At 40.7% G+C, this 18,955-nt stretch overlaps 1 protein-coding gene across 1 annotated transcript in view; it reads left to right on the top strand.

Annotated features, from left to right (window-relative positions):
• Positions 1–18,955, top strand: part of nfs1 (NFS1 cysteine desulfurase) — a 30,147-nt gene that overhangs the window by 703 nt on the left and 10,489 nt on the right. The window contains exons 2-7 of the mRNA XM_043686829.1: positions 214–287; positions 925–1,041; positions 10,696–10,779; positions 12,435–12,587; positions 13,347–13,440; positions 16,980–17,114. Coding sequence (XP_043542764.1) covers positions 214–287; positions 925–1,041; positions 10,696–10,779; positions 12,435–12,587; positions 13,347–13,440; positions 16,980–17,114 — 657 coding nt within the window. The remainder of the gene's footprint in view (positions 1–213; positions 288–924; positions 1,042–10,695; positions 10,780–12,434; positions 12,588–13,346; positions 13,441–16,979; positions 17,115–18,955) is intronic.

Genomic DNA, 18,955 nt, shown 5'->3' with positions numbered 1-18,955 from the left:
GAGAGAGGTACTTTGGGGAGTAGGAGGGATTGGGGGGGGGGAAGTGTTTTGGGATGAGGGGAATTGGGTGAACGGACTTGTAGAGAAGGTGCTTTGGGATTAGAGAGGGTGGATTTTTGAAGAGAGAAAAATAATGGTTTATGTGATGCCATCTGAAGTTGAAATGGTTTGCCAAAGCGAACATAATTTTGAAATTTATTGCGTTTTTCCTAGATAATGATTCTTTGAAAGATGTTGCAGATAAAGTTCGACCTCTGTACTTGGATTTCCAGGCTACCACACCAATGGTAGGAATGCTTGATGCAAACTATCCAATGAGACACAAATTAGAGGAACTTTTTAAAGTTGCATTTGTGTAATCAGATGGCTGACCAGTTTGCCCAGGCATATTGAATTTTATGCTCCCTTGCAATTTGTATCTCCCTTTCCCTCCTACGATGGTCTAAAGATTTCTGTGCTTCTCTGATTCCAGTCTCTTGACCATTCCTATGTTTAATCAATTCCAGAGGCATGTTTGCCTTCATCTGAGCTCTTGAATTCTCTCCTAAATCAATTCTTCAAAACTTGTATAAGCAGTAATAATTTCTCATCTGCCTTGATGATGTTTTTATGAAATGTCTTAGATTAATGATAAATTATATTTCATGTGAGAACTGTAGTAAGTATATTTTTAAACTGTATAGACTGCAGTAACAGGTTTGTAATTCTTATGGATTATTATGAACATACCCAAAAACTTTCACATATGACAAAGTCCTGTTGTTTCTTCTGATGCAAATGCAGCAACTAATGTGTGCACAGCAAGCTTCTGAAACAGAAAATTAGATACAGCTTTTGTGAGACTTGCCACCAAACCAATGCGTACTCATGTATGTAACTCTTAATATGTTTACACCTTGTTTAAGATACTGATTTTACTCTTAGGATCCTAGAGTGTTGGACGCAATGCTTCCTTACCTTGTCAGCGCCTATGGCAATCCTCATTCAAGAACACATGCTTATGGCTGGGAGAGTGAAGCTGCAGTGGAGAAAGCCAGAAAGGTAGATCTTTGTTTTCACAGCGTCCGCACATTCTATTTAAACAATTGGCTGGTCTCAACCCCTTTTGTAATGTCGCAATCTTAATAAATATTTGTCCGAAAAAGTTTAAAGTACAATCAGCATTCAGGTCTTGATTTTAGCAGAGATCTGTAAGGATTCTCTCCTTCCTGTTTGGGGCATGGAAAGATTTTTGTTCTTTTAAAGACAGTTTCTTCATGATAATTGAGTGCTGCTGACAATCATTGCTTCTTATTTACTTAACACCTTCATCATCAGACATTGTTGGTTTTTGGATCTCCTTTGATTTTTCTAATTAGAAACATTTAAAATGCTCCAGTGCATGTGAATAAGCCACTATTTTGCCTAGAAACTGATGTATCTGCTGTTTAATTTTGAGTGGCTTCTCTTTTTAGTCAGGGTGCTTTAGCAAGCATGAGATTGAGTACAATAAACTTATACTCTCTCTGGTTTCCAGAACAGTGAGAGGTGCCGTCATTAAAACACATGAAATACCAAGAGGTCTTGATAGAATAGATATTGAGAGGTTGCCTCACGTGACTAAATAAGGGTTCGTAATCCCGGATTAAGTAGTCGGTCATTTCCAAGCAAGATTTGGAGGAACTTCTTTACTCTGAGGGCTATGAATGTTTTAAGTTCTTTACCCAGAGGACTGAATTCTCAGATGTGAGACATAGTCAAGGTAGATTTTCCATCTCTACCTTCATCAAGCAGATGCTTCCAAAGCATGGAAAATGGACTAGATTTTCCATAATCTTGCTATTGATCTTAGTTGAAGGCTGAAGTGTTGAGTTATAAGAGCTGGTTGGAAGAGAATGCCCCTTGGAGAAGGGACTGACAATAAGTTGGGGGGAACTTGCGTGAATGAACGCTTGAGAGTCATCTGCATTCCAAAGCTCTGACTAAATTTGGAGTGGTTCTGGTATTGGGTTGAAGGTGATGTAGGCCAAACTGTTTCCTATCTGTTCTCCATGCTTCTGGGTAATGTTGTGGAGGTGAGTTGCAATGCTGCATTAAGGAAAATAAAGATGTTTACAAAGGCATACATTGTTTGACCCCATTCTTCTCTGAGCCTGTGGTCCTTCTGTTGGTCAGGATCAGCTAGCATTTCATCATGGAATAGGTGGAGAATAAAATTTGTGGAGCATCCTGCTCAAATTTGGCTATCTATAAATTTTTGCAGTTGACAAGAATGAAAGGTTTTACATCAGCTATGAAAAGGCTATGTAGAGTGGTTAGTACTGTTTCATGCTTTTCTAGCGCATTTATTGTGCGGTGAAGATAATGTCTCTGGTGCTCTCAGATGGTGAAAACTGTACTGAGATTAGGATGATAGACGAGCAGAAGGATGGAAGAACACAGCTCGCCAGTCAGCGTCAGGAAGTGGAGAAGTCAATGTTTCTGGTGTAACCCTTGTTCAGCACTGGGAAGAAGCAATCAAGGAGAATCCTTGCAATGATTATCCCTGGGGCAGACAGTAGGGAAATAACCTTGTTGTTCTAATTGGAATTGTCTTTCTTGAAGGCAGTCACAATCACAGTATCCCTGATATCCCTCGACATGCACTTCTTTGCTGGGTGAAGTGTGTGAGGTTGTACTGCTGTGCAAGGAGTGTACCTTTGTTATGTTTTCAGACTTCTGGAGGGGTTTTAGCATTGTTGCTAGCAAAATTGATAAAAAGGAGTAGATAGATAATATATGTTTAGATTTTTGGAAGGCTTTTAATAATGTCACCACAGGAGGCCAGATAGAAGGATTTAAAGCACATGGGATAGGAGGTGATGCACTGGCCTGGATTAGCAAACAGAAAACATAGTGTAGGAATAAAGGCTCATTTTTGCGTTTGCGGACCATGGTCAATGGGATTCCTCAGGGATCAGTGTGGGGGTAGAGGGGGAGGTGGGGGAATGTGATGTGAAGATGTGGGTGTACTGTACCTTTTTTAAGGAAGTTAAAAGCCAGCAGAACTACCTGACAACATCAAGTGTTCTGAATAAGATACAACGTAACATGTGGTCCAGCAGCAATGGTAACTGGTTGTCTGGAGACAAAAACAAATTTGAATTCGGCCAATTAGTTTAAATTATACCCCCCCAAAAAAACAATGTATTTGGAAAGGCAAGGACTGATCAGGGATAGTCAATATGGCTTTGTGCGTGGGAAATCATGTCTCACAAACTTGACTGAGATTTTTGAAGAAGTAACAAAGAGGTTTAATGAGGGCAGAGCGGTAGATGTGATCTATTTAGACTTCAGTAAGGCGTTCGACAATGTTCCCCATGGGACACTGGTTCGCAAGGTTAGATCTCACGGAATAAAGGGAGAACTAGCCATTTGGATACAGAACTGGCTCAAAGGTAGAAGACAGAGGGTGGTGGTGGAGGGTTGTTTTTCAGACTGGAGGCCTGTGACCAGTGGAGTGCCACAAGGATCGGTGCTGGGTCCACTTCTTTTTGTCATTTATATAAATGATTTGGATGTGAACATGGGAGATATGATTAGTAGGTTTTGCAGATGACACGAAAATTGGAGAAGTAGTGGACAGCGAAGAAGGTTACCTCAGATTACAATGGGATCTTGATCAGATGGGCCAATGGGCTGGGGAGTGGCAGATGGCGTTTAATTCAGATAAATGGGAGGTGCTGCATTTTGGGACAGCAAATCTTAGCAGGACTTATACACTTATTGGTAAGATCCTAGGGAGTGTTGCTGAATAAAGAGACCTTGAAGTGCTGGTTCATAGTTCCTGAAAGTAGAGTTGCAGGCAGATAGGATAGTGACAAAGGCATTTGGTATGCTTTCGTTTATTGGTCAGAGTATTGAGTTCAGTAGTTGAGAGGTCATGTTGTAGCTGTACAGGACATTGGTTAGGCCACTGTTGGAATATTGCGTGCAATTCTTGTCTCCTTCCTATCGGAAAGATGTTGTGAAACATGAAAGCTTCAGAAAAGATTTACGAAAAAGTTGCCAGGGTTGGAGGATTTGAGCGACTGGGAGAGGTCAGATAGGCTGAGGTTATTTTCCCTGGAGCGTTGGAACCTGACGGTTGACCGTATAGAGGTTTACAAAATTATGAGGGGCATGGATATGAGAAATAGGCAAAGTATTTTCCCTGGGGTGGGAAGACAAAAACTAGAGGGCATAGGTTTAGGGTGAGTGGGGAAAGATATAAAAGGGACCTAAGGTGCAACTCTTTCATGCAGAGGGTGGTAAGTGTATGGAATGAGCTGCCAGAGGAAGTGGTGGAAGCTGGTACAATTGCAACATTTAAAAGGCATCTGGATAGGTATATGAATAGGAAAAGTTTGGAGGGATATGGGCCGGGTGCTGGCCGGTGGGACTAGATTGGGTTGGGATATCTGGTTGGCATGGGCGGTCTGTTTCCGTGCTATACATCTGTATGACCTGATCAGGTGTCCCAACGATTTATGTGGGAAGCTAGGGAAGTGATTGCTGGGCCCCTTGCTGACTTATTTGTATCATCAGTAGCCACAAGTGATGTGCCGGAAGGCTGGAGGTTGGCTAGCATGATGTCACTATTTAGGAAAGGTGGTAAGGACAAGCCAGGGAACTATTAGACCAGTGAGCCTGACATCGGTGGTGGGCATGTTTTTGGAGGTAATCCTGAGGAACAGGATGTACATGTACATGTATTTGGAAAGACAAGGACTGATTAGGGATAGTTAACATGGCTTTATGCGTGGGAAGTCATGTCTTTAACTTGATTAAGCTTTTCTTTTGAAGCAGTAATGAAGAGGATTAATGAGAGCAGAGCAGTGGATGTGATCTATGTGGACTTCCATAAGATGTTTGACAAGTTTCCTCTTGGTAGACTGGTTAGCAAGTTAAATCACATTGATTACAGGGACAGCTAGCCATTTGGGTACAGAACTGGCTTGAAGATAGAAAACAGAGGGTGGTAGTGGAGGGTTACTTTTCAGACTGGATGCCTTTGACCAGTGGTGTGCCATGAGGACTGGTGCTGGGTCCACTGTTTTTCATCATTTACATAAATGACTTAGATGTGAACGTAGAAGATGTGGTTAGTAAGTTTGTAGATGACCCCAAAATTGGAGGTATAGTAGATAGTGAAGTAGATTACATCGGAGTACAATGGGATCTTGATCAGATGGGCCAAAGAGTGGCAGATGGAGTTTAATTGAGATACATGTTTAGATTGAGTCAGATAAGATGCTGTGTTTTGGAAAGGCAAATCAGGGCAGGACTTATACAGTTAATGGTAAGGTCCTGGAGGGTTTTGCTGAACAAAGAGATCTTGGTGTGCAGGTTCATAGTACTTTGAAAGTGGAGTCACAGGTAGACAGGGTGGGGAAGAAGGTGTTTGCTATGCTTTCCTTTATTGGTCAGTGCATTGAGTATAGGAGTTGGGAGGTCATGTTGCAGTTGTACAGGACACTGATTAGGCAACTAGAGGAATACTCCTTTTGATTCTGGTCTCCCTGCTACAGGAAGGGTGATGTGAAAGTTGAATGGGTTCAGCAAAGATCTACAAGGATGTTGTCAGAGTTGGAGGGTTTCAGGTATAAGTATATGGGTGGCATAGTGGTTAGCACTGCTGTCTCAGAGCGCCAGAGACCTGGGTTCAATTCCCGCCTCTGGCAACTGTCTGTGTGGAGTTTGCACATTCTCCCCGTGTCTGCGTGGATTTTCTCAGAGTGCTCCGGTTTCCTCCCATAGTCCAAAGATGTGCAGGTTAGGTGAATTGGCCATGCTAAATTGCCCATAGTGTTAGGTGAAGGGGTAAATGTGGGCAATGGGTCTGGGTGGGTTGCTCTTCGGAGGGTCGGTGTGGACTTGTTGGGCCAAAGGGCCTGTTTCCACACTGTAAGTAATCTAATCTAATCTAATCTAGAGGCTGAATAGACTGGGGCTATTTTCCCTGGAGCGTCGGAGTCTGAGGAGTGACCTTACAGGGGTTTATCAAATCATGAGGGGCATGGACAGGTCTTTTCCTGTGGGTGGGGAATACAAAACTAGAGGGCATAGGTTTAAGGTGGGAGGAGAAAGATTAAAAGGGACTAAAGGATAACTTTTCCATGCAGAGGGTAATACATGTATGGAATGAGTTGCTAGAGGAAGTGACGAAGGCTGGTACAATTACAACATTTGAAAGGCATCTGAATGGGTAAATGATCCCTTGGGCCGGATGGGATTTATCAGAGGATTTTCTGGGAAGCTGGGGAGGAGATGGTGGAGCCTTAGGCTTTAATCTTTTGAGTCGTCATTGCCTGCAGGTTTAGTACCTAAGCACTAGAGGATTGAAAATGTTTTGCCCTTGTTCAAGAAGGGCAGTAGAGATGATCCGGGTAATTATAGACCAGTGAGCCTTACATCTGTTGCAGGATTAGTTTTGGGTAAGGATTATAAGAGATAGGATTTATAATCATCTAGCAAGCACAATTTGATTTCATATTGTCAACATGATTTTGTCAAGGGCAGGTCAAATCTCAATAATCTCACTGAGTTTTTTGGAGAAGTTGACCAAGCATGTGGAAGAGGGTAGAGCAGTTGATGCGGTGTACATGGACTTCAGTAAAACCTTTGATAAGGTTCCCCACATGGTAGGCTCCCCACATGGTAGGCTTTTGGAGAAAATGCGGAGGCATGGGATTGAGGGTGATTTAGCAGTTTGGATTAGAAACTGGCTTTCTGTAAGAAGGCAGCGAGTAGTGGTTGATGGAAAATATTCAGCCGGAGTCTGGTTACTAGTAGTGTACCACACGGATCTGTGTTGGGACCACTGCTGTTTGTCATTTTCATAAATGACTTGATCGCAGGCATAGGTGGATGGGTTAGTAAGTTTGCAGATGACACTAAAGTCGGTGGAGTAGTGGACAGTATGGAAGAATATTACAGATTACAGGGGGACTTGGATAAATTGCAGACTTGGGTTGAGAGGTGGTAAATGGAGTTCAATGCAGTTAAACGTGAGGTGATTCACTTTGGGAAGAACAACAGGAAGGCAGAATATTGGGTCAATGGAAAGACTCTTGGTGGTCTGGATGTACAAAGGGATCTTGGTGTCCATGTACGTAGATCCCTCAAAGTTGCCACCCAGGTTGATAGTGCTGTTAAGAAGGCATACGGTGTGTTAGGTTTTATTGGCAGAGGAATTGAGTTCCAGAGCTGTAATGTCATGCTGCAACTATACAAAACGCTTGTGTGGTCGCACTTGGAAGTTTGTGTACAGTTCTGGTCGCCCTATTACAAGAAGGATGTGGAAGCATTGGAAAAGGTGCAGAGGAGATTTACCAGGATATTGCCTGATCTGGAGAGAAGGTCTTATTAGGAAAGCTGAGAGACTTAGATCTGTTTTCATTGAAATGAAGAAGGCTAAGAGGAGATTTAATAGAGACATACAAGATGATCAGAGGATTAGATAGGGTGGACAGTGAACGTTTTTTTTCTCGGATGATGTCAGCTTGTACGAGGGGGCATAACTACAGATTAAGGGATGATAGCTTTAAGACTGATGTCAGAGGCAGATTCTTTACTCAGGAAATGGTAAGGGCGTGGAATGCCCTGTCTGCCAATGTAGTTAACTCAGCCAATTTAGGGAGATTTAAACGATCCATGGATAAGCATATGGATGATGATGGAATAGTGTAGGGGGATGGAGAAAGTGAGGTCTGCAGACGCTGGAGATCAAAGCTGAAACTTTCCTCGGTGGAGTGGGAGGGGGAGTTGAAATGCTGTGCTACAGGGTGATTGGGTTGGTTCGTCCGGGTGGCCCAGAGGTGTAGGGGGATGGGCTTAGATTAGTTCATAGATTGGTGCAACATCGAGGGCCGAAGGGCCTGTTCTGCGCTGTATTGTACTATGTTCTATGAATAGGAAGGGTTTAGAGGGATATTGGCCAAGTGCAGGCAAATGGGACTAGATTAGGTTAGGATATTTGGTCGGCATGGACAAGTTGGACTGAGGGATCTGTTTCTATGCTGTATATCTCTATGACTCTATATTAAATGGTGCAGCAGCTTTAGACTGAGTTAGACTGAATTGCCTGCTCCTGAACCCATGTTCCTACGATTGTTCTACCTCAGTCCTTGTAATTTTTCAGCTGATGAATGGGGTATAAATGGGATATGAGGAATCAAGTTGAGGGCTTTCAAGTTGAAATTGGGATCTTAGTTGACATTCCTCCTAAGTATATATTCTGTAACTTAGGAGCTTCCTGTCAATTAGAAGTGGAAAAAAAATAAGAGCAGAATTAAAGTTTTCTGAAAAAAATGCGTATTGATGGTTGAAGTAAGCCAGAAGAAGAAAAAATGAATTGTTTAGAATCTTATCCAAAGTTTGGATCACAATTACCAAATGCCAGGAAAGAGATTACTTCGCCTCTGTTAATGCATGTAAAAGGAGACTTTTGAAAGTCAGAGAAATTCATTATCTCTTCCAACTTACCAGCTCAGACTTTAATTGAGCAAAAGACTATCTGAGGGCCAGGTTTTCCGATCCTAGGTTGTGGTTTACTGAGCATCACCAATCCCTTTGAATACTCAGGTATGTATTTTATTTCATACATGTCTTCAAATTTATCACCACTGGTGCCTCTGGAATAATTTCCAATCCCATGATCAGAAAGGCAAGCCAATAATAGAGCCCTCTCTAAAACTGTCTTGCCTAGCATTGAGGCATTAATCATTTAAAACCAACTATAGGGTGAGATATGGCATTCATATGCCTAACACCAGGTTCCCAGGAGAGCAAGAGGTATGCTTTAGGGATGTCCTTGAAACATCTCTGGGGAGATCAAACATCCCCACTAACACGTGGGTGACACTAGCTGGAATGGGCCAAGTTTGTGACTGGCCAAAAAGTATAATTTGGGAAAACACTCAATACATTGAGAGACTTCAAGAACATGCAGTTATGAAATTGAAATATTGGAGAGAGCAAATCTCCAAACACCTCATCTGCATGACCCTTCAAGCACCATCTGCCATACACAGCAGTCTGCACATGATACATTGGATTCATCAGCCACCCCAGAGCCCATTGAAGAAGAGTGATTACCTATTCTGGATTGAAGTGGATAGATTTGTGGACTAAAGGAATCAAGGGATGTGTGGGAAATTAGAGTTGAAGTAGAAGACCAGCATGATCTTATTTCGTGGCAGTGCAGGCTCAAAAGGCAGCATGGCTTACTGCTTCTGTGTTTACATTATGTTCAGTAGATATTTGAGGTGCCCTCGGAGGTTGTAGGCAGGAAAAACTGGTTCTTTATCTGCTTTTTCTCCTTTTGAAGACTTTCTTTTACATGCACTAACTGAGGCCAAGTAATCACTTGCCTAGCTCTTCGTAGTTGAGACCCAAACTTGGAGCAAGTTTCTAAACAATTCATTGTTTTCTTTTCTGGCTTACTTCAGCCATCAACATGCAATTTTTTTTCTCTAAAGAATTTAATTCTATTCTTGTTTTCTCTGCTTCTAATTGAAGGAGAGAAGATTCTTCAGAAAATTGGGTAAATAAACAGAGATCATGATTTTAAAGTCATTACCAAAAAGTCAAGAGAAATGGAGACTTTTTTTCCCTACTGGGTTTGTCAGGCTCTGGAGTGGTCTACCTGAAAAGCTGGTAAAAGCTGACCCCATCAATAATTTTAAAAGGAAGTTGGTCAAGTACTTGAGCATGGTCAGTAACTTCTGGTTAAGGATCAAAAGAAAGTATTTGTAAAGGAGAATGGCCTCCCGCTGTGCTGCAAGTTGAAATGCTGCTTTTGATGTTGCAACTCCTATTGCTTGTCATCTGCGTGTGTGGCTACTAAGGATAGCTGCAGTACACCAGAACTGCAAAAAGAGGAAGAAGAACACCTCTACAATGTATTTGCCAAAAACGGATACCTGCGCAATTTCATCAACAGATGCCGAAGGGAAAGAAAACAAGCAACATGAGTTCAACTGGGACAACACTACCATTATAGGACAAGCCAAACAGAGAACAGCCAGGGAATTCCTAGAGGCATGGCACTCATCCACAGATTCAATCAATAAGCACATCGACCTGGACCCAATATACCGACCACTGCAGCGGACAGCTGGAACTGACAACCGGAAATGGCAGAGACAAACCACTATAAATGGCAGAGGAAACATCACAGAAGTGCTTCACAGGAGGCTCCCAAGCACTGAGGCTGTCACCTAGACAGGGGATGAAACGTCTGCAACACAAATTCCCAGCTCGGTGAACAGAACCACAACAACGAGCACCCGAGCTACAAATCTTCTCACAAACTTTGAACTATGATCTTTTGCTATAAATTCTGTGTTTTATCATCCTGCCCCACTCGTTAGCTGATGAAGGTGCAGCACTCTGAAAGCTTGTACCTCCAAAGAAACCTGTTGGACAATAACCTGATGTTGTGATTTTTAATTTTGTTGGACTAGGGTTAACATCTTTTGATGTTAACTGTCCTGTAAAGTTAACTTGTCCAGTAACTTGCTTAGTCAAGTTGTGAGATTAAATATGTTCCTTTTAGCCTGAGCTGTCTGAAGTGCATATTTTAAAGCACTTTTTAGTTTAAGGATGTTCTTATTGTGAGCTAATTGGATACAAATCCAGTTGTTTATTGAGTTTGTAGTTTTATTATTTTGACCAAATCAATTGTCTCTGCAGCAAACAGCTGACCTGATAGGCGCAGATCCTAGAGAAGTCATCTTCACCAGTGGTGCTACAGAATCAAACAACATTGCCATTAAGGTACTTTTTCTGATTGGTGTTATGTATGTCCTAGCTTTGGAATGCTGCAAATCTGATCTGCGTTGATGGTTAATCTGCCTGTTGACAGGACGTGAGCTTCTTTGTGAAATGCAATAGCTAATGTATTAACCTGAATCATTGTTTTATCATTACTAAGATTTCTATACAGACCTTTTTGGTTTTGAGAAATGTTTAACTGTGTCATTGGGAGTCAATAGATCCTATCTTATTTCAGCTAGGTCATCAGATGTGCAGCATTTGACTCTGGTTAAAATGTGAAGTAATCTGGTTGATTTTTGCCGTTCACTGAGAGTAAATATGTGATTACACAGTTTTATTTTAAATGACAGCTGCATCTCAGTTAAACTATTAATTGTTTTATGAAATGATTGAGTTTCCTGACTCTTGAATTCACTATTATGGTTTGCAGAAATATGGAAGGTGTAAATCTGTTAGCAAGTTTTTGTATTTTTTTCAGGGATTCTGATTTTTTTTAAATGTTAAGTTTTTATGCCTTATTTGCATGTGTTGCATTCATGTTTGGACCAAAATATGACTTGTGCTGATGGTTGGTTTACAGTTTGGTGAAGACTGACCTATATTATTGAATTTGAGAGACAGAAAGAAATTTTATCTTTTATAAAGCATCACAGGAAATCCCAAAGAATGCCAAATGTTTTGTGAAATAGCTTGTATTATTGGTGAATGTTGGCACCGGGTTTGCATACAACGTGCTGCTCGATTTGTCTACATCGTAGGATAAGATTAGATGAGGAAGGCCTTTTGTCCTTATCTATTTCATCCTTGAAGATTATTAATCTCTGTCGCATCTTGTTACATGTTTAACATCATTCTATACTTTGGATTTATATCGCAAGTAGTAGGAATCCTGATGCAATGTCAGACTAAAGTATATGGGCTAGATCTTGTCCAGTTTTGCCAAGCTAGCATGTATTGCTGAAATAAAGTAGAACTGGCAAGGGTAATTCATCTCCTCGAGCCGATTGAGCCATATATCCTGATTATACCTGAATTCCATTGGCTCCATAATTCTTACCTAACAAAATTGGTCAATCTCCATTGTGAATTTTTTAATTGATCCCAGCCTCATAGTTGTCTCCCTTTTCGTTGGAGAGCTCTATATTTTCCCCTAGGTGCTTCCTAACATCACTCAAAACAACCTAGCTCTCATTGAAAGATTATAATGCAATGGTCTGGATTCCCCAACAAGAGTAAATAGGGTAGTTACTCATTTTAAACATCAATTGGATTAACCCTTAATCTGTACTAAAAGGGGTGAAAACTGATCTCCTAATCTAAGCCTTTATTATTTGCTGTTTAAAAAGAAAAGTAAGATAATATTTAAGACCACATTACTACAGATGCTGGAATCTGTACTGAAAACAGTAAATACTAGAGGTCACAGTGGTCAGGCAGCATCCATAGAGAGAAAGTAAGCCAGTGTTTCAAGTCTAAGTCAGCTAGACTCAAAATTAGCTAGCTCTCTCTCCATGGATGCTACCTGATCCATTTAATAATTGTGAATTATTACTATATTTTGTGTAGCTCTTTAAGTGGGGATCCATTTCTGTTCAGTTATATTTATCCAACTTTCAGAAGTTAAGATTTATTTCTCTTCCTTTTGTTATTATTAGGGTGTTGCAAGATTTTATAAAGCCAAGAAGAAGCACATCATCACAAGCCAGACAGAACATAAGTGTGTATTGGATTCATGCCGTATGCTTGAGACTGAGGGTTTCGATGTGACTTATTTGCCAGTAAAGACCAATGGACTTGTAGATTTAAAAGTAGGTTGTATCTGTGACAGATATTTCAGAAAAAATTAACACTTGAAGCACGTTAATCGATATAGGTTATAGACGCCTGACAACTCCTTATAGCTTGCGGATATGGGCAATCTGTGTGAAAGAGCAACCAGAAAGTGCGAGTGTGTGGTCTAGTGGTATCATCTCTAGACTATTAATCCAAAGACCCAGATTTGAATAGGTCCTGGATTTGAATCATGCCATGTTAGACAGTGGAATTTCAATTCAATAAAAATCTGGAATTATGAATCTAATGGTGACCATTATAAGTTGTCAGAAAACCCTGTCTGGTTCACTAATGTCTTTTTGAGGAAGAAAATTGCCATTCTTACATTGCCTGGCCTATATGTGACTCCAGACCCACAACGATGTGCTTGACTTTTAACTGCTGTGTGGGCAGTTAGGGATGGAAAATAAATATTGGCCTGGCCAGTGACGCCTAGATCCTGTAAGTGAATATCTTTTTTACAAAAAAGGCCTGAGTTGTACGATCAAGAATCTGCAGTGGGACTTGATTCCACAGCCCTCTGGCTTAATGGCAAGGGTTATAACTATGCAAATCTTTCAGTCATGGTTACCTTGCATTGTGTTGGTTTAAAAATTGATCCCTTCAGCATCTTCATTAAATGAAGGATAGTCATCTAAAGCTAATTAGATCACACAGCAGTTTGCCAGAAGGTAGCTTAGAGAGGGAAAAAGAAAGCTTTTTGATGTTCTGACTGTGGGATTTTTCTTAACTAGGAACTCGAGGAGGCAATTCGACCAGATACGAGTTTGGTGTCAATAATGACTGTGAACAATGAAATTGGAGTCAAGCAACCTATAGATGAGATAGGTGTGTAAGCATGGTTTATACAGTATCAGCACTAAATTACATGTTATATTGTGCAGAGTGGATTAAATATTGTTCAGGAGTGTATGTTTGGCTGGCTGCTATCATCTCCATAACTTTGGTCACAAACAATTGTACTGTCATTGAAGCTAGCTCTGCTTAAACCAATTCTTGTATCTCTGCCTGAATGTCACAGTTGCTCACTGGATGAACTCACTGATAACTGAAACCTGAAAGAAAAGTAAGCTATTAAGACAGAAATAACTTTGACTTACTTAGTGCCTTTCAAGTCAACAGGCCATCCCAAAATCCTTTATAATCAGTAACGTAGGAAGTGCAAGAATTACTTTCAAGTTCCTACAGAGATTAATGTGGTAATGATAGCATACTTTTGTGATGTTCATTCTGTTATAAATATATTGGCCAGGACACCAGGGAGAACTCTGATGCTCTTCAGAATAGTCCCATCAGATCTTGAAAGCCTAAGAGCAGAGCCTTTGTTTAACATCTCACTGGAGAGACTGATTCCAAAAATGCAGCCCAGCCTCAGTACCTACTAGAAAAGCTGCAAAACTTGACCTACCTTTGGGAAATAAGGCAGGGCAGGTGACTTTGAGGCCAGTGACCATAATTCTATTAGTTTTAAAATAGTGATGGAAAAGGATAAACCAAATCTAAAAGTTGAAGTTCTAAATTGGAGGCGTGCTAACTTTGACACTATTAAGCTGATTGGGGGGTAGATATTTGCATGTAAAGGGATGGCTGGAAAATGGGAAGCCTTCAGAAATGAGATAATGAGAATCTAGAGACAGTATATTCTTGATAGGTGTCAGGAAGGCTGGATGACTAGAGAAATTGAGGTTTTGGTTAAGAAAAAGAGGGAAGCATATGTCAGATATGGAGAGGATAGATTCAGTGAACCCTTTGAGCATAAAGGTAGTTGGAGTATACTAACAAGGGAAATCAGGAAGGCAAAAAAGGGACATGAGATAGCTTTGGCAAGTAGGGTTAAGGAGAATCCAAAGGGTTTTACAAATACATTAAGGACAAAAGGATAACGAGGGAGAGAATAAAGCCCCTCAAAGATCAGCAAAGGAGCCTATATATGGAATGCAGGAGATGGCGGAGATAATAAATGAGTATTTTGTGTCACTGTTTACTGTGGAGAAGGACATGGAAGATATAGAATGGAGAGAAATAAATGGTATCATTTTGAAAAATGTCCATCGTACAAAGGTGGTGGTGCTGGATGTTTTGAAACACATAAAGGTAGATAAATTGTCAGGACCTCAGCTGTACCCTAGAACTCTGTGGGAAACTAGAGAAGTGATTGCTGGGCCTCTTGCTGAGATATTTGTATCACCGATAGTCACAGGTGAGGTGCTGGAAGACTGCAGGTTGGCTAACATGGTACCACTATTTAAGAAAGGTGGAAATCAAGCCAGGGAACTATAGAACGGTGCGCCTGATGTCGGTGGTGGGCAAGTTGTTGGAGGGAATCCTGAGGGACAGGATGTACATGTATTTGGAAAGGCTGTACTGATTAGGAATAGTCAGCATGGCTTGTGCGTGGGAAATCATGTCTCACAAACTTGATTGAGTTTTTTTGAAGAAGTAACAAAGAGGGCTGATAAGGGCAGACAGGTAAATGTGATCTATATGGACTTCAGTAAGGCATTTGACAAGGTTCCCCATGGGAGACTGATTAGCAAGGTTAGATCTCACGGAATACAGGGAGAACTAGCCATTTGAATATAGAACTGGCTCAAAGGTAGAAGACAGAGGGTGATGGTGGAGGGTTGTTTTTCAGACTGGAGGCCTGTGACCAGTGGAGTGCCACAAGGGTCGGTGCTGGGTTTACTATTTTTTGTCATTTATATAAATGACTTAGATGTGAACATAGGAAATATGATTAGTAAGTTTTGCAGATGACACCAAAATTGGAGATGTAGTGGACACTGAAGAAGATTACCTCAGATTACAATGGGATCTTGATCAGATGGGCCAATGGGCTGAGAAGGGGCAAATGGAGTTTAATTTTGATAAATGGGAGGTGCTGCATATTGGGAAAGCAAATCTTAACAGAACTTATGGTAAGGTCCTAGAAGTGTTGCTGAACAAAGAGACCTTGGAGTGCAGGTTCATAGCTCATTGAAAGTAGAGTCACAGGTAGATAGGATAGTGAATAAGGCATTTGTATGCTTTCCTTTACTGGCCAGTGTATTGAGTGTAAGAGTAGGGAGGTCATGTTGCGGCTGTACAGGACATTGGTTAGGTCACTTTTGGGATATTGTGTGTAATTCTGGTCTCCTTCCTATCGGAAGGATGTTGTGAAACTTGAAAGGGTTCAGAAAAGATTTACAAGAATGTTGCCAGGGTTGGAGGATTTGAGCAATAAGGAGAGGCTGAACAGGCTGAGGCTGTTTCTTCCTGGAGCGTCAGAGACCGATGGGTGACCTTATAGAGGTTTATAAAATCAAGGGGGGCATGGATAGGGTAAATAGACAAAGTCTTTTCCCTGGGGTGAGAGGGGAAAGATATAAAAGAGACGTACGGGGAAACTTTTTCACACAAGGTGGTAAGTGTATGGAATGAGCTGCCAGAGGAAGTGGTAGAGGCTGGTACAATTGCAACATTTAAGAGGCATCTGGATGGTTATGTGAATAGGAAGGGTTTAGAGGAATGTGGGCCAACTGCTGGCAAATGGGACTATGTTAGGTTAGGATATCTGGTCGGCATGGGGGAGTTGAGCCGAAGGATCTGTTTCCGTGCTGTACATCTCAATGACTAAGTTTAGTGTCATTGTGTATTGTGTTTATCTCACTGGAATAGGACTTGAACCCACCGTCTTCTGACTCAGATGCCAAAGAACTACCACTGAACCAAGATTGATACCTTCAATTTAGGAGGCCGCCTGAGCATCTTTCTCAAGAATCTGATTCTAAGTATTTTAGTTTATATGGTTAGCAATAGAATTGAACAATAGCATATTCTCAAAGGATTTGCATTGGGGCTGTTGGCCCCTCTGTTAATAATAGGGGCCCTTTCTTTATGATAGCAGCCTGGGTTTCCAATTCAATAGTCGAAGAGAAAGAAGGCTTAACCCACTAGATGACCAATGAATGGATAGTTTGACTTAGAGTGCCTTTTTTTCCCTCTCAGAATGATATGATGTTTTAAATGAAATGTATTCCTTGAGATTTTCTTAAGAGATCTGGGCTGGGGAGCAAAGAAATCAAGTGAGATTCATGCATCTATGAACACCTGCGGAAGGAGACATGTTTGTGCTCATTGTATGAGATCAGGCTCTGACTCGCTGTGGACTTGCATGTAAAGAGTGATCATTTGAGTCACTGGAGAGTTCCTGGGCTCTGTAAAACTGTACACTAACAACTTGGCAATATCAACAGCAAAGGAGGGAAAGTGAATTGCCAAGAATAAATTGTTTGCTTGAGATTTGTCAATTAAGATGAACTGCCCAATACTGATGTTCAGCTCTTTTATCTCTTGGTAGACCTTCACTTATTTTGTGTCTGATGTAGGTCGTATTTGCCAAGCTAAGAAAGTATTTTTCCACACGGATGCTGCACAGGCTGTTGGCAAAATTCCTCTGGATGTGAACAAAATGAAGATTGATCTAATGTCTATCAGTGGCCACAAACTTTATGGCCCTAAAGGTATAAATTTCTTTTGAATTCAGTTAAAAGTTCATCATTTGAAAGCTCTGTACCAGCATTAAGTTTCAACTATATTGTTACTTCTATTTAACTGTATTGGCTTGCAACTAATGGTATTTGAAATAGGGCGGGGAGTGAAAGTTTTTTAATTTCATTTCAGTTGTGGAGACTTGTGTGCTTAAACTATTTTTTAATTCTGTTTGTACATCCATTAGTATTTCCCTATTTATTGCTCTTGGTAAATCTCAAAATAGTATTCTTTTTAATGACTATTTTATTAAATCATATAATGCGTAATGTGTTCTGCCAAATACGACCTGTATTGAAGTTGTTCCTTTTCAGGCGAGAAACCAAATTGTTTGAAGTAAAGACTTTTTGAGATCCTGCTGAGTCTTTAATTGTTAGATCAAGGAACCTTGCCAATTTGGAGTGTTTTCAGATTTCAGGCTGATATGCTGATGTGACTACTATCTGATTACTTCTATAATGAAGCATGACTGTATACAGGTTTTAATATGCTGCTCGTTTGTTGACGTACTATCAAATGCAAGTTGTATTTTGCTTTCCACAAATCAAATGAGGCACTTGTCATAATCAAAGTTGTTGGATTCATTTCTAGTCCCATTCCTCCGCTGATTATATATTTTTACCATGACCAATTTTATATGGTTTTAGATTGTATTTCATTTAGAATTAGAAACAATTCAATCATGTCTCCTTTAGTCAGTAAAGAATAACGAGTTTATTGCAAATAAAGTCTTCACAAAGTTACAAAGATTATTGATTGTAAAACAAGTTGTTACACTCTGAAAGGGTAAATATGAATTATATTCAAACATCCCAAATGTAACACGAGGCAAGTATGAGTGATAGACAATGGTCAGTCATCACCCAAAGTACATTGGTTTGATTGTATCTGAAAATTAATCTCTCAGCAATCTTTGAAACTTCCTCAAAGGTTACTTGTTAACAACTGCCCACATTCTGAACCACCTTCCTTTTTCAGGATTAAGCTCCCCTGGATTTTTGTGCATTAATAAGCACGACTCCAGCTTTTCACAAGCTGCTAATTTTACCAAGCTAATACTGCTGCTGGATTTTTACTCTTTCTGACCTTCAAACCAGGTTGGTTGCATTATGCAATTGTTACATGTGGGTTTTCAGCATGTTGCAACTGTAATTGGCAAACTGCACTGATTCCATGTCACTCCTAGGATTTTTCTGAACCATCACTGCTTAAATGCCATAGGACTTGGAGCCCCAACTACACAGACGCCTTATTTTTACTTGACCTTTAGCAGCACAGCTAACAGCTGCAATGCCTAACATGGAGTCAGGCTTCCTCTCTCATATGTGCACTGCTCCATCTCTTTGAACTCCCTTTCGCTTACCTATTGAAAGCTTTGTCACAATCCGTGGCTCTCCTGCTAGGTAGAATTGAGTGTAACTTATGTGTTGGAATAGTCAGGTGTAATAACTGCTTGGAATACTCTTGTTTAAAAAATCATTTGTGGGATAAGGGCATCACTGGCATTTATTGTCCAACCCTAGTTATGCAAAGGGCAGTTAAGACTCAACCACATTGTTGTGCATCAAGTGTCACGTGCAGGCTGGATCAGGTAAGGATGGCAGTTTCCTTCACTAAAGAGCATTAGTGAACCACATGGGTTTTTCCAACAATCGACAACAGATTCACGATCATCATTAATCCTTAATTCCAGATTTAAGGTTTGTGTTCTGAAATCCATATTTACATCTACACCCAATAACCTTTAGAACTTAGAATAATACAGCACAGTACAGGCTTTTCGGCCCTCGATGTTGTGCTAACCTTTTATCCA

The sequence above is a fragment of the Chiloscyllium plagiosum genome, unplaced genomic scaffold, assembly GCF_004010195.1.
Source record: "Chiloscyllium plagiosum isolate BGI_BamShark_2017 unplaced genomic scaffold, ASM401019v2 scaf_10529, whole genome shotgun sequence".
NCBI lineage: Eukaryota > Metazoa > Chordata > Chondrichthyes > Orectolobiformes > Hemiscylliidae > Chiloscyllium > Chiloscyllium plagiosum.
This window is presented reverse-complemented; position numbering and strand designations above follow the sequence as displayed.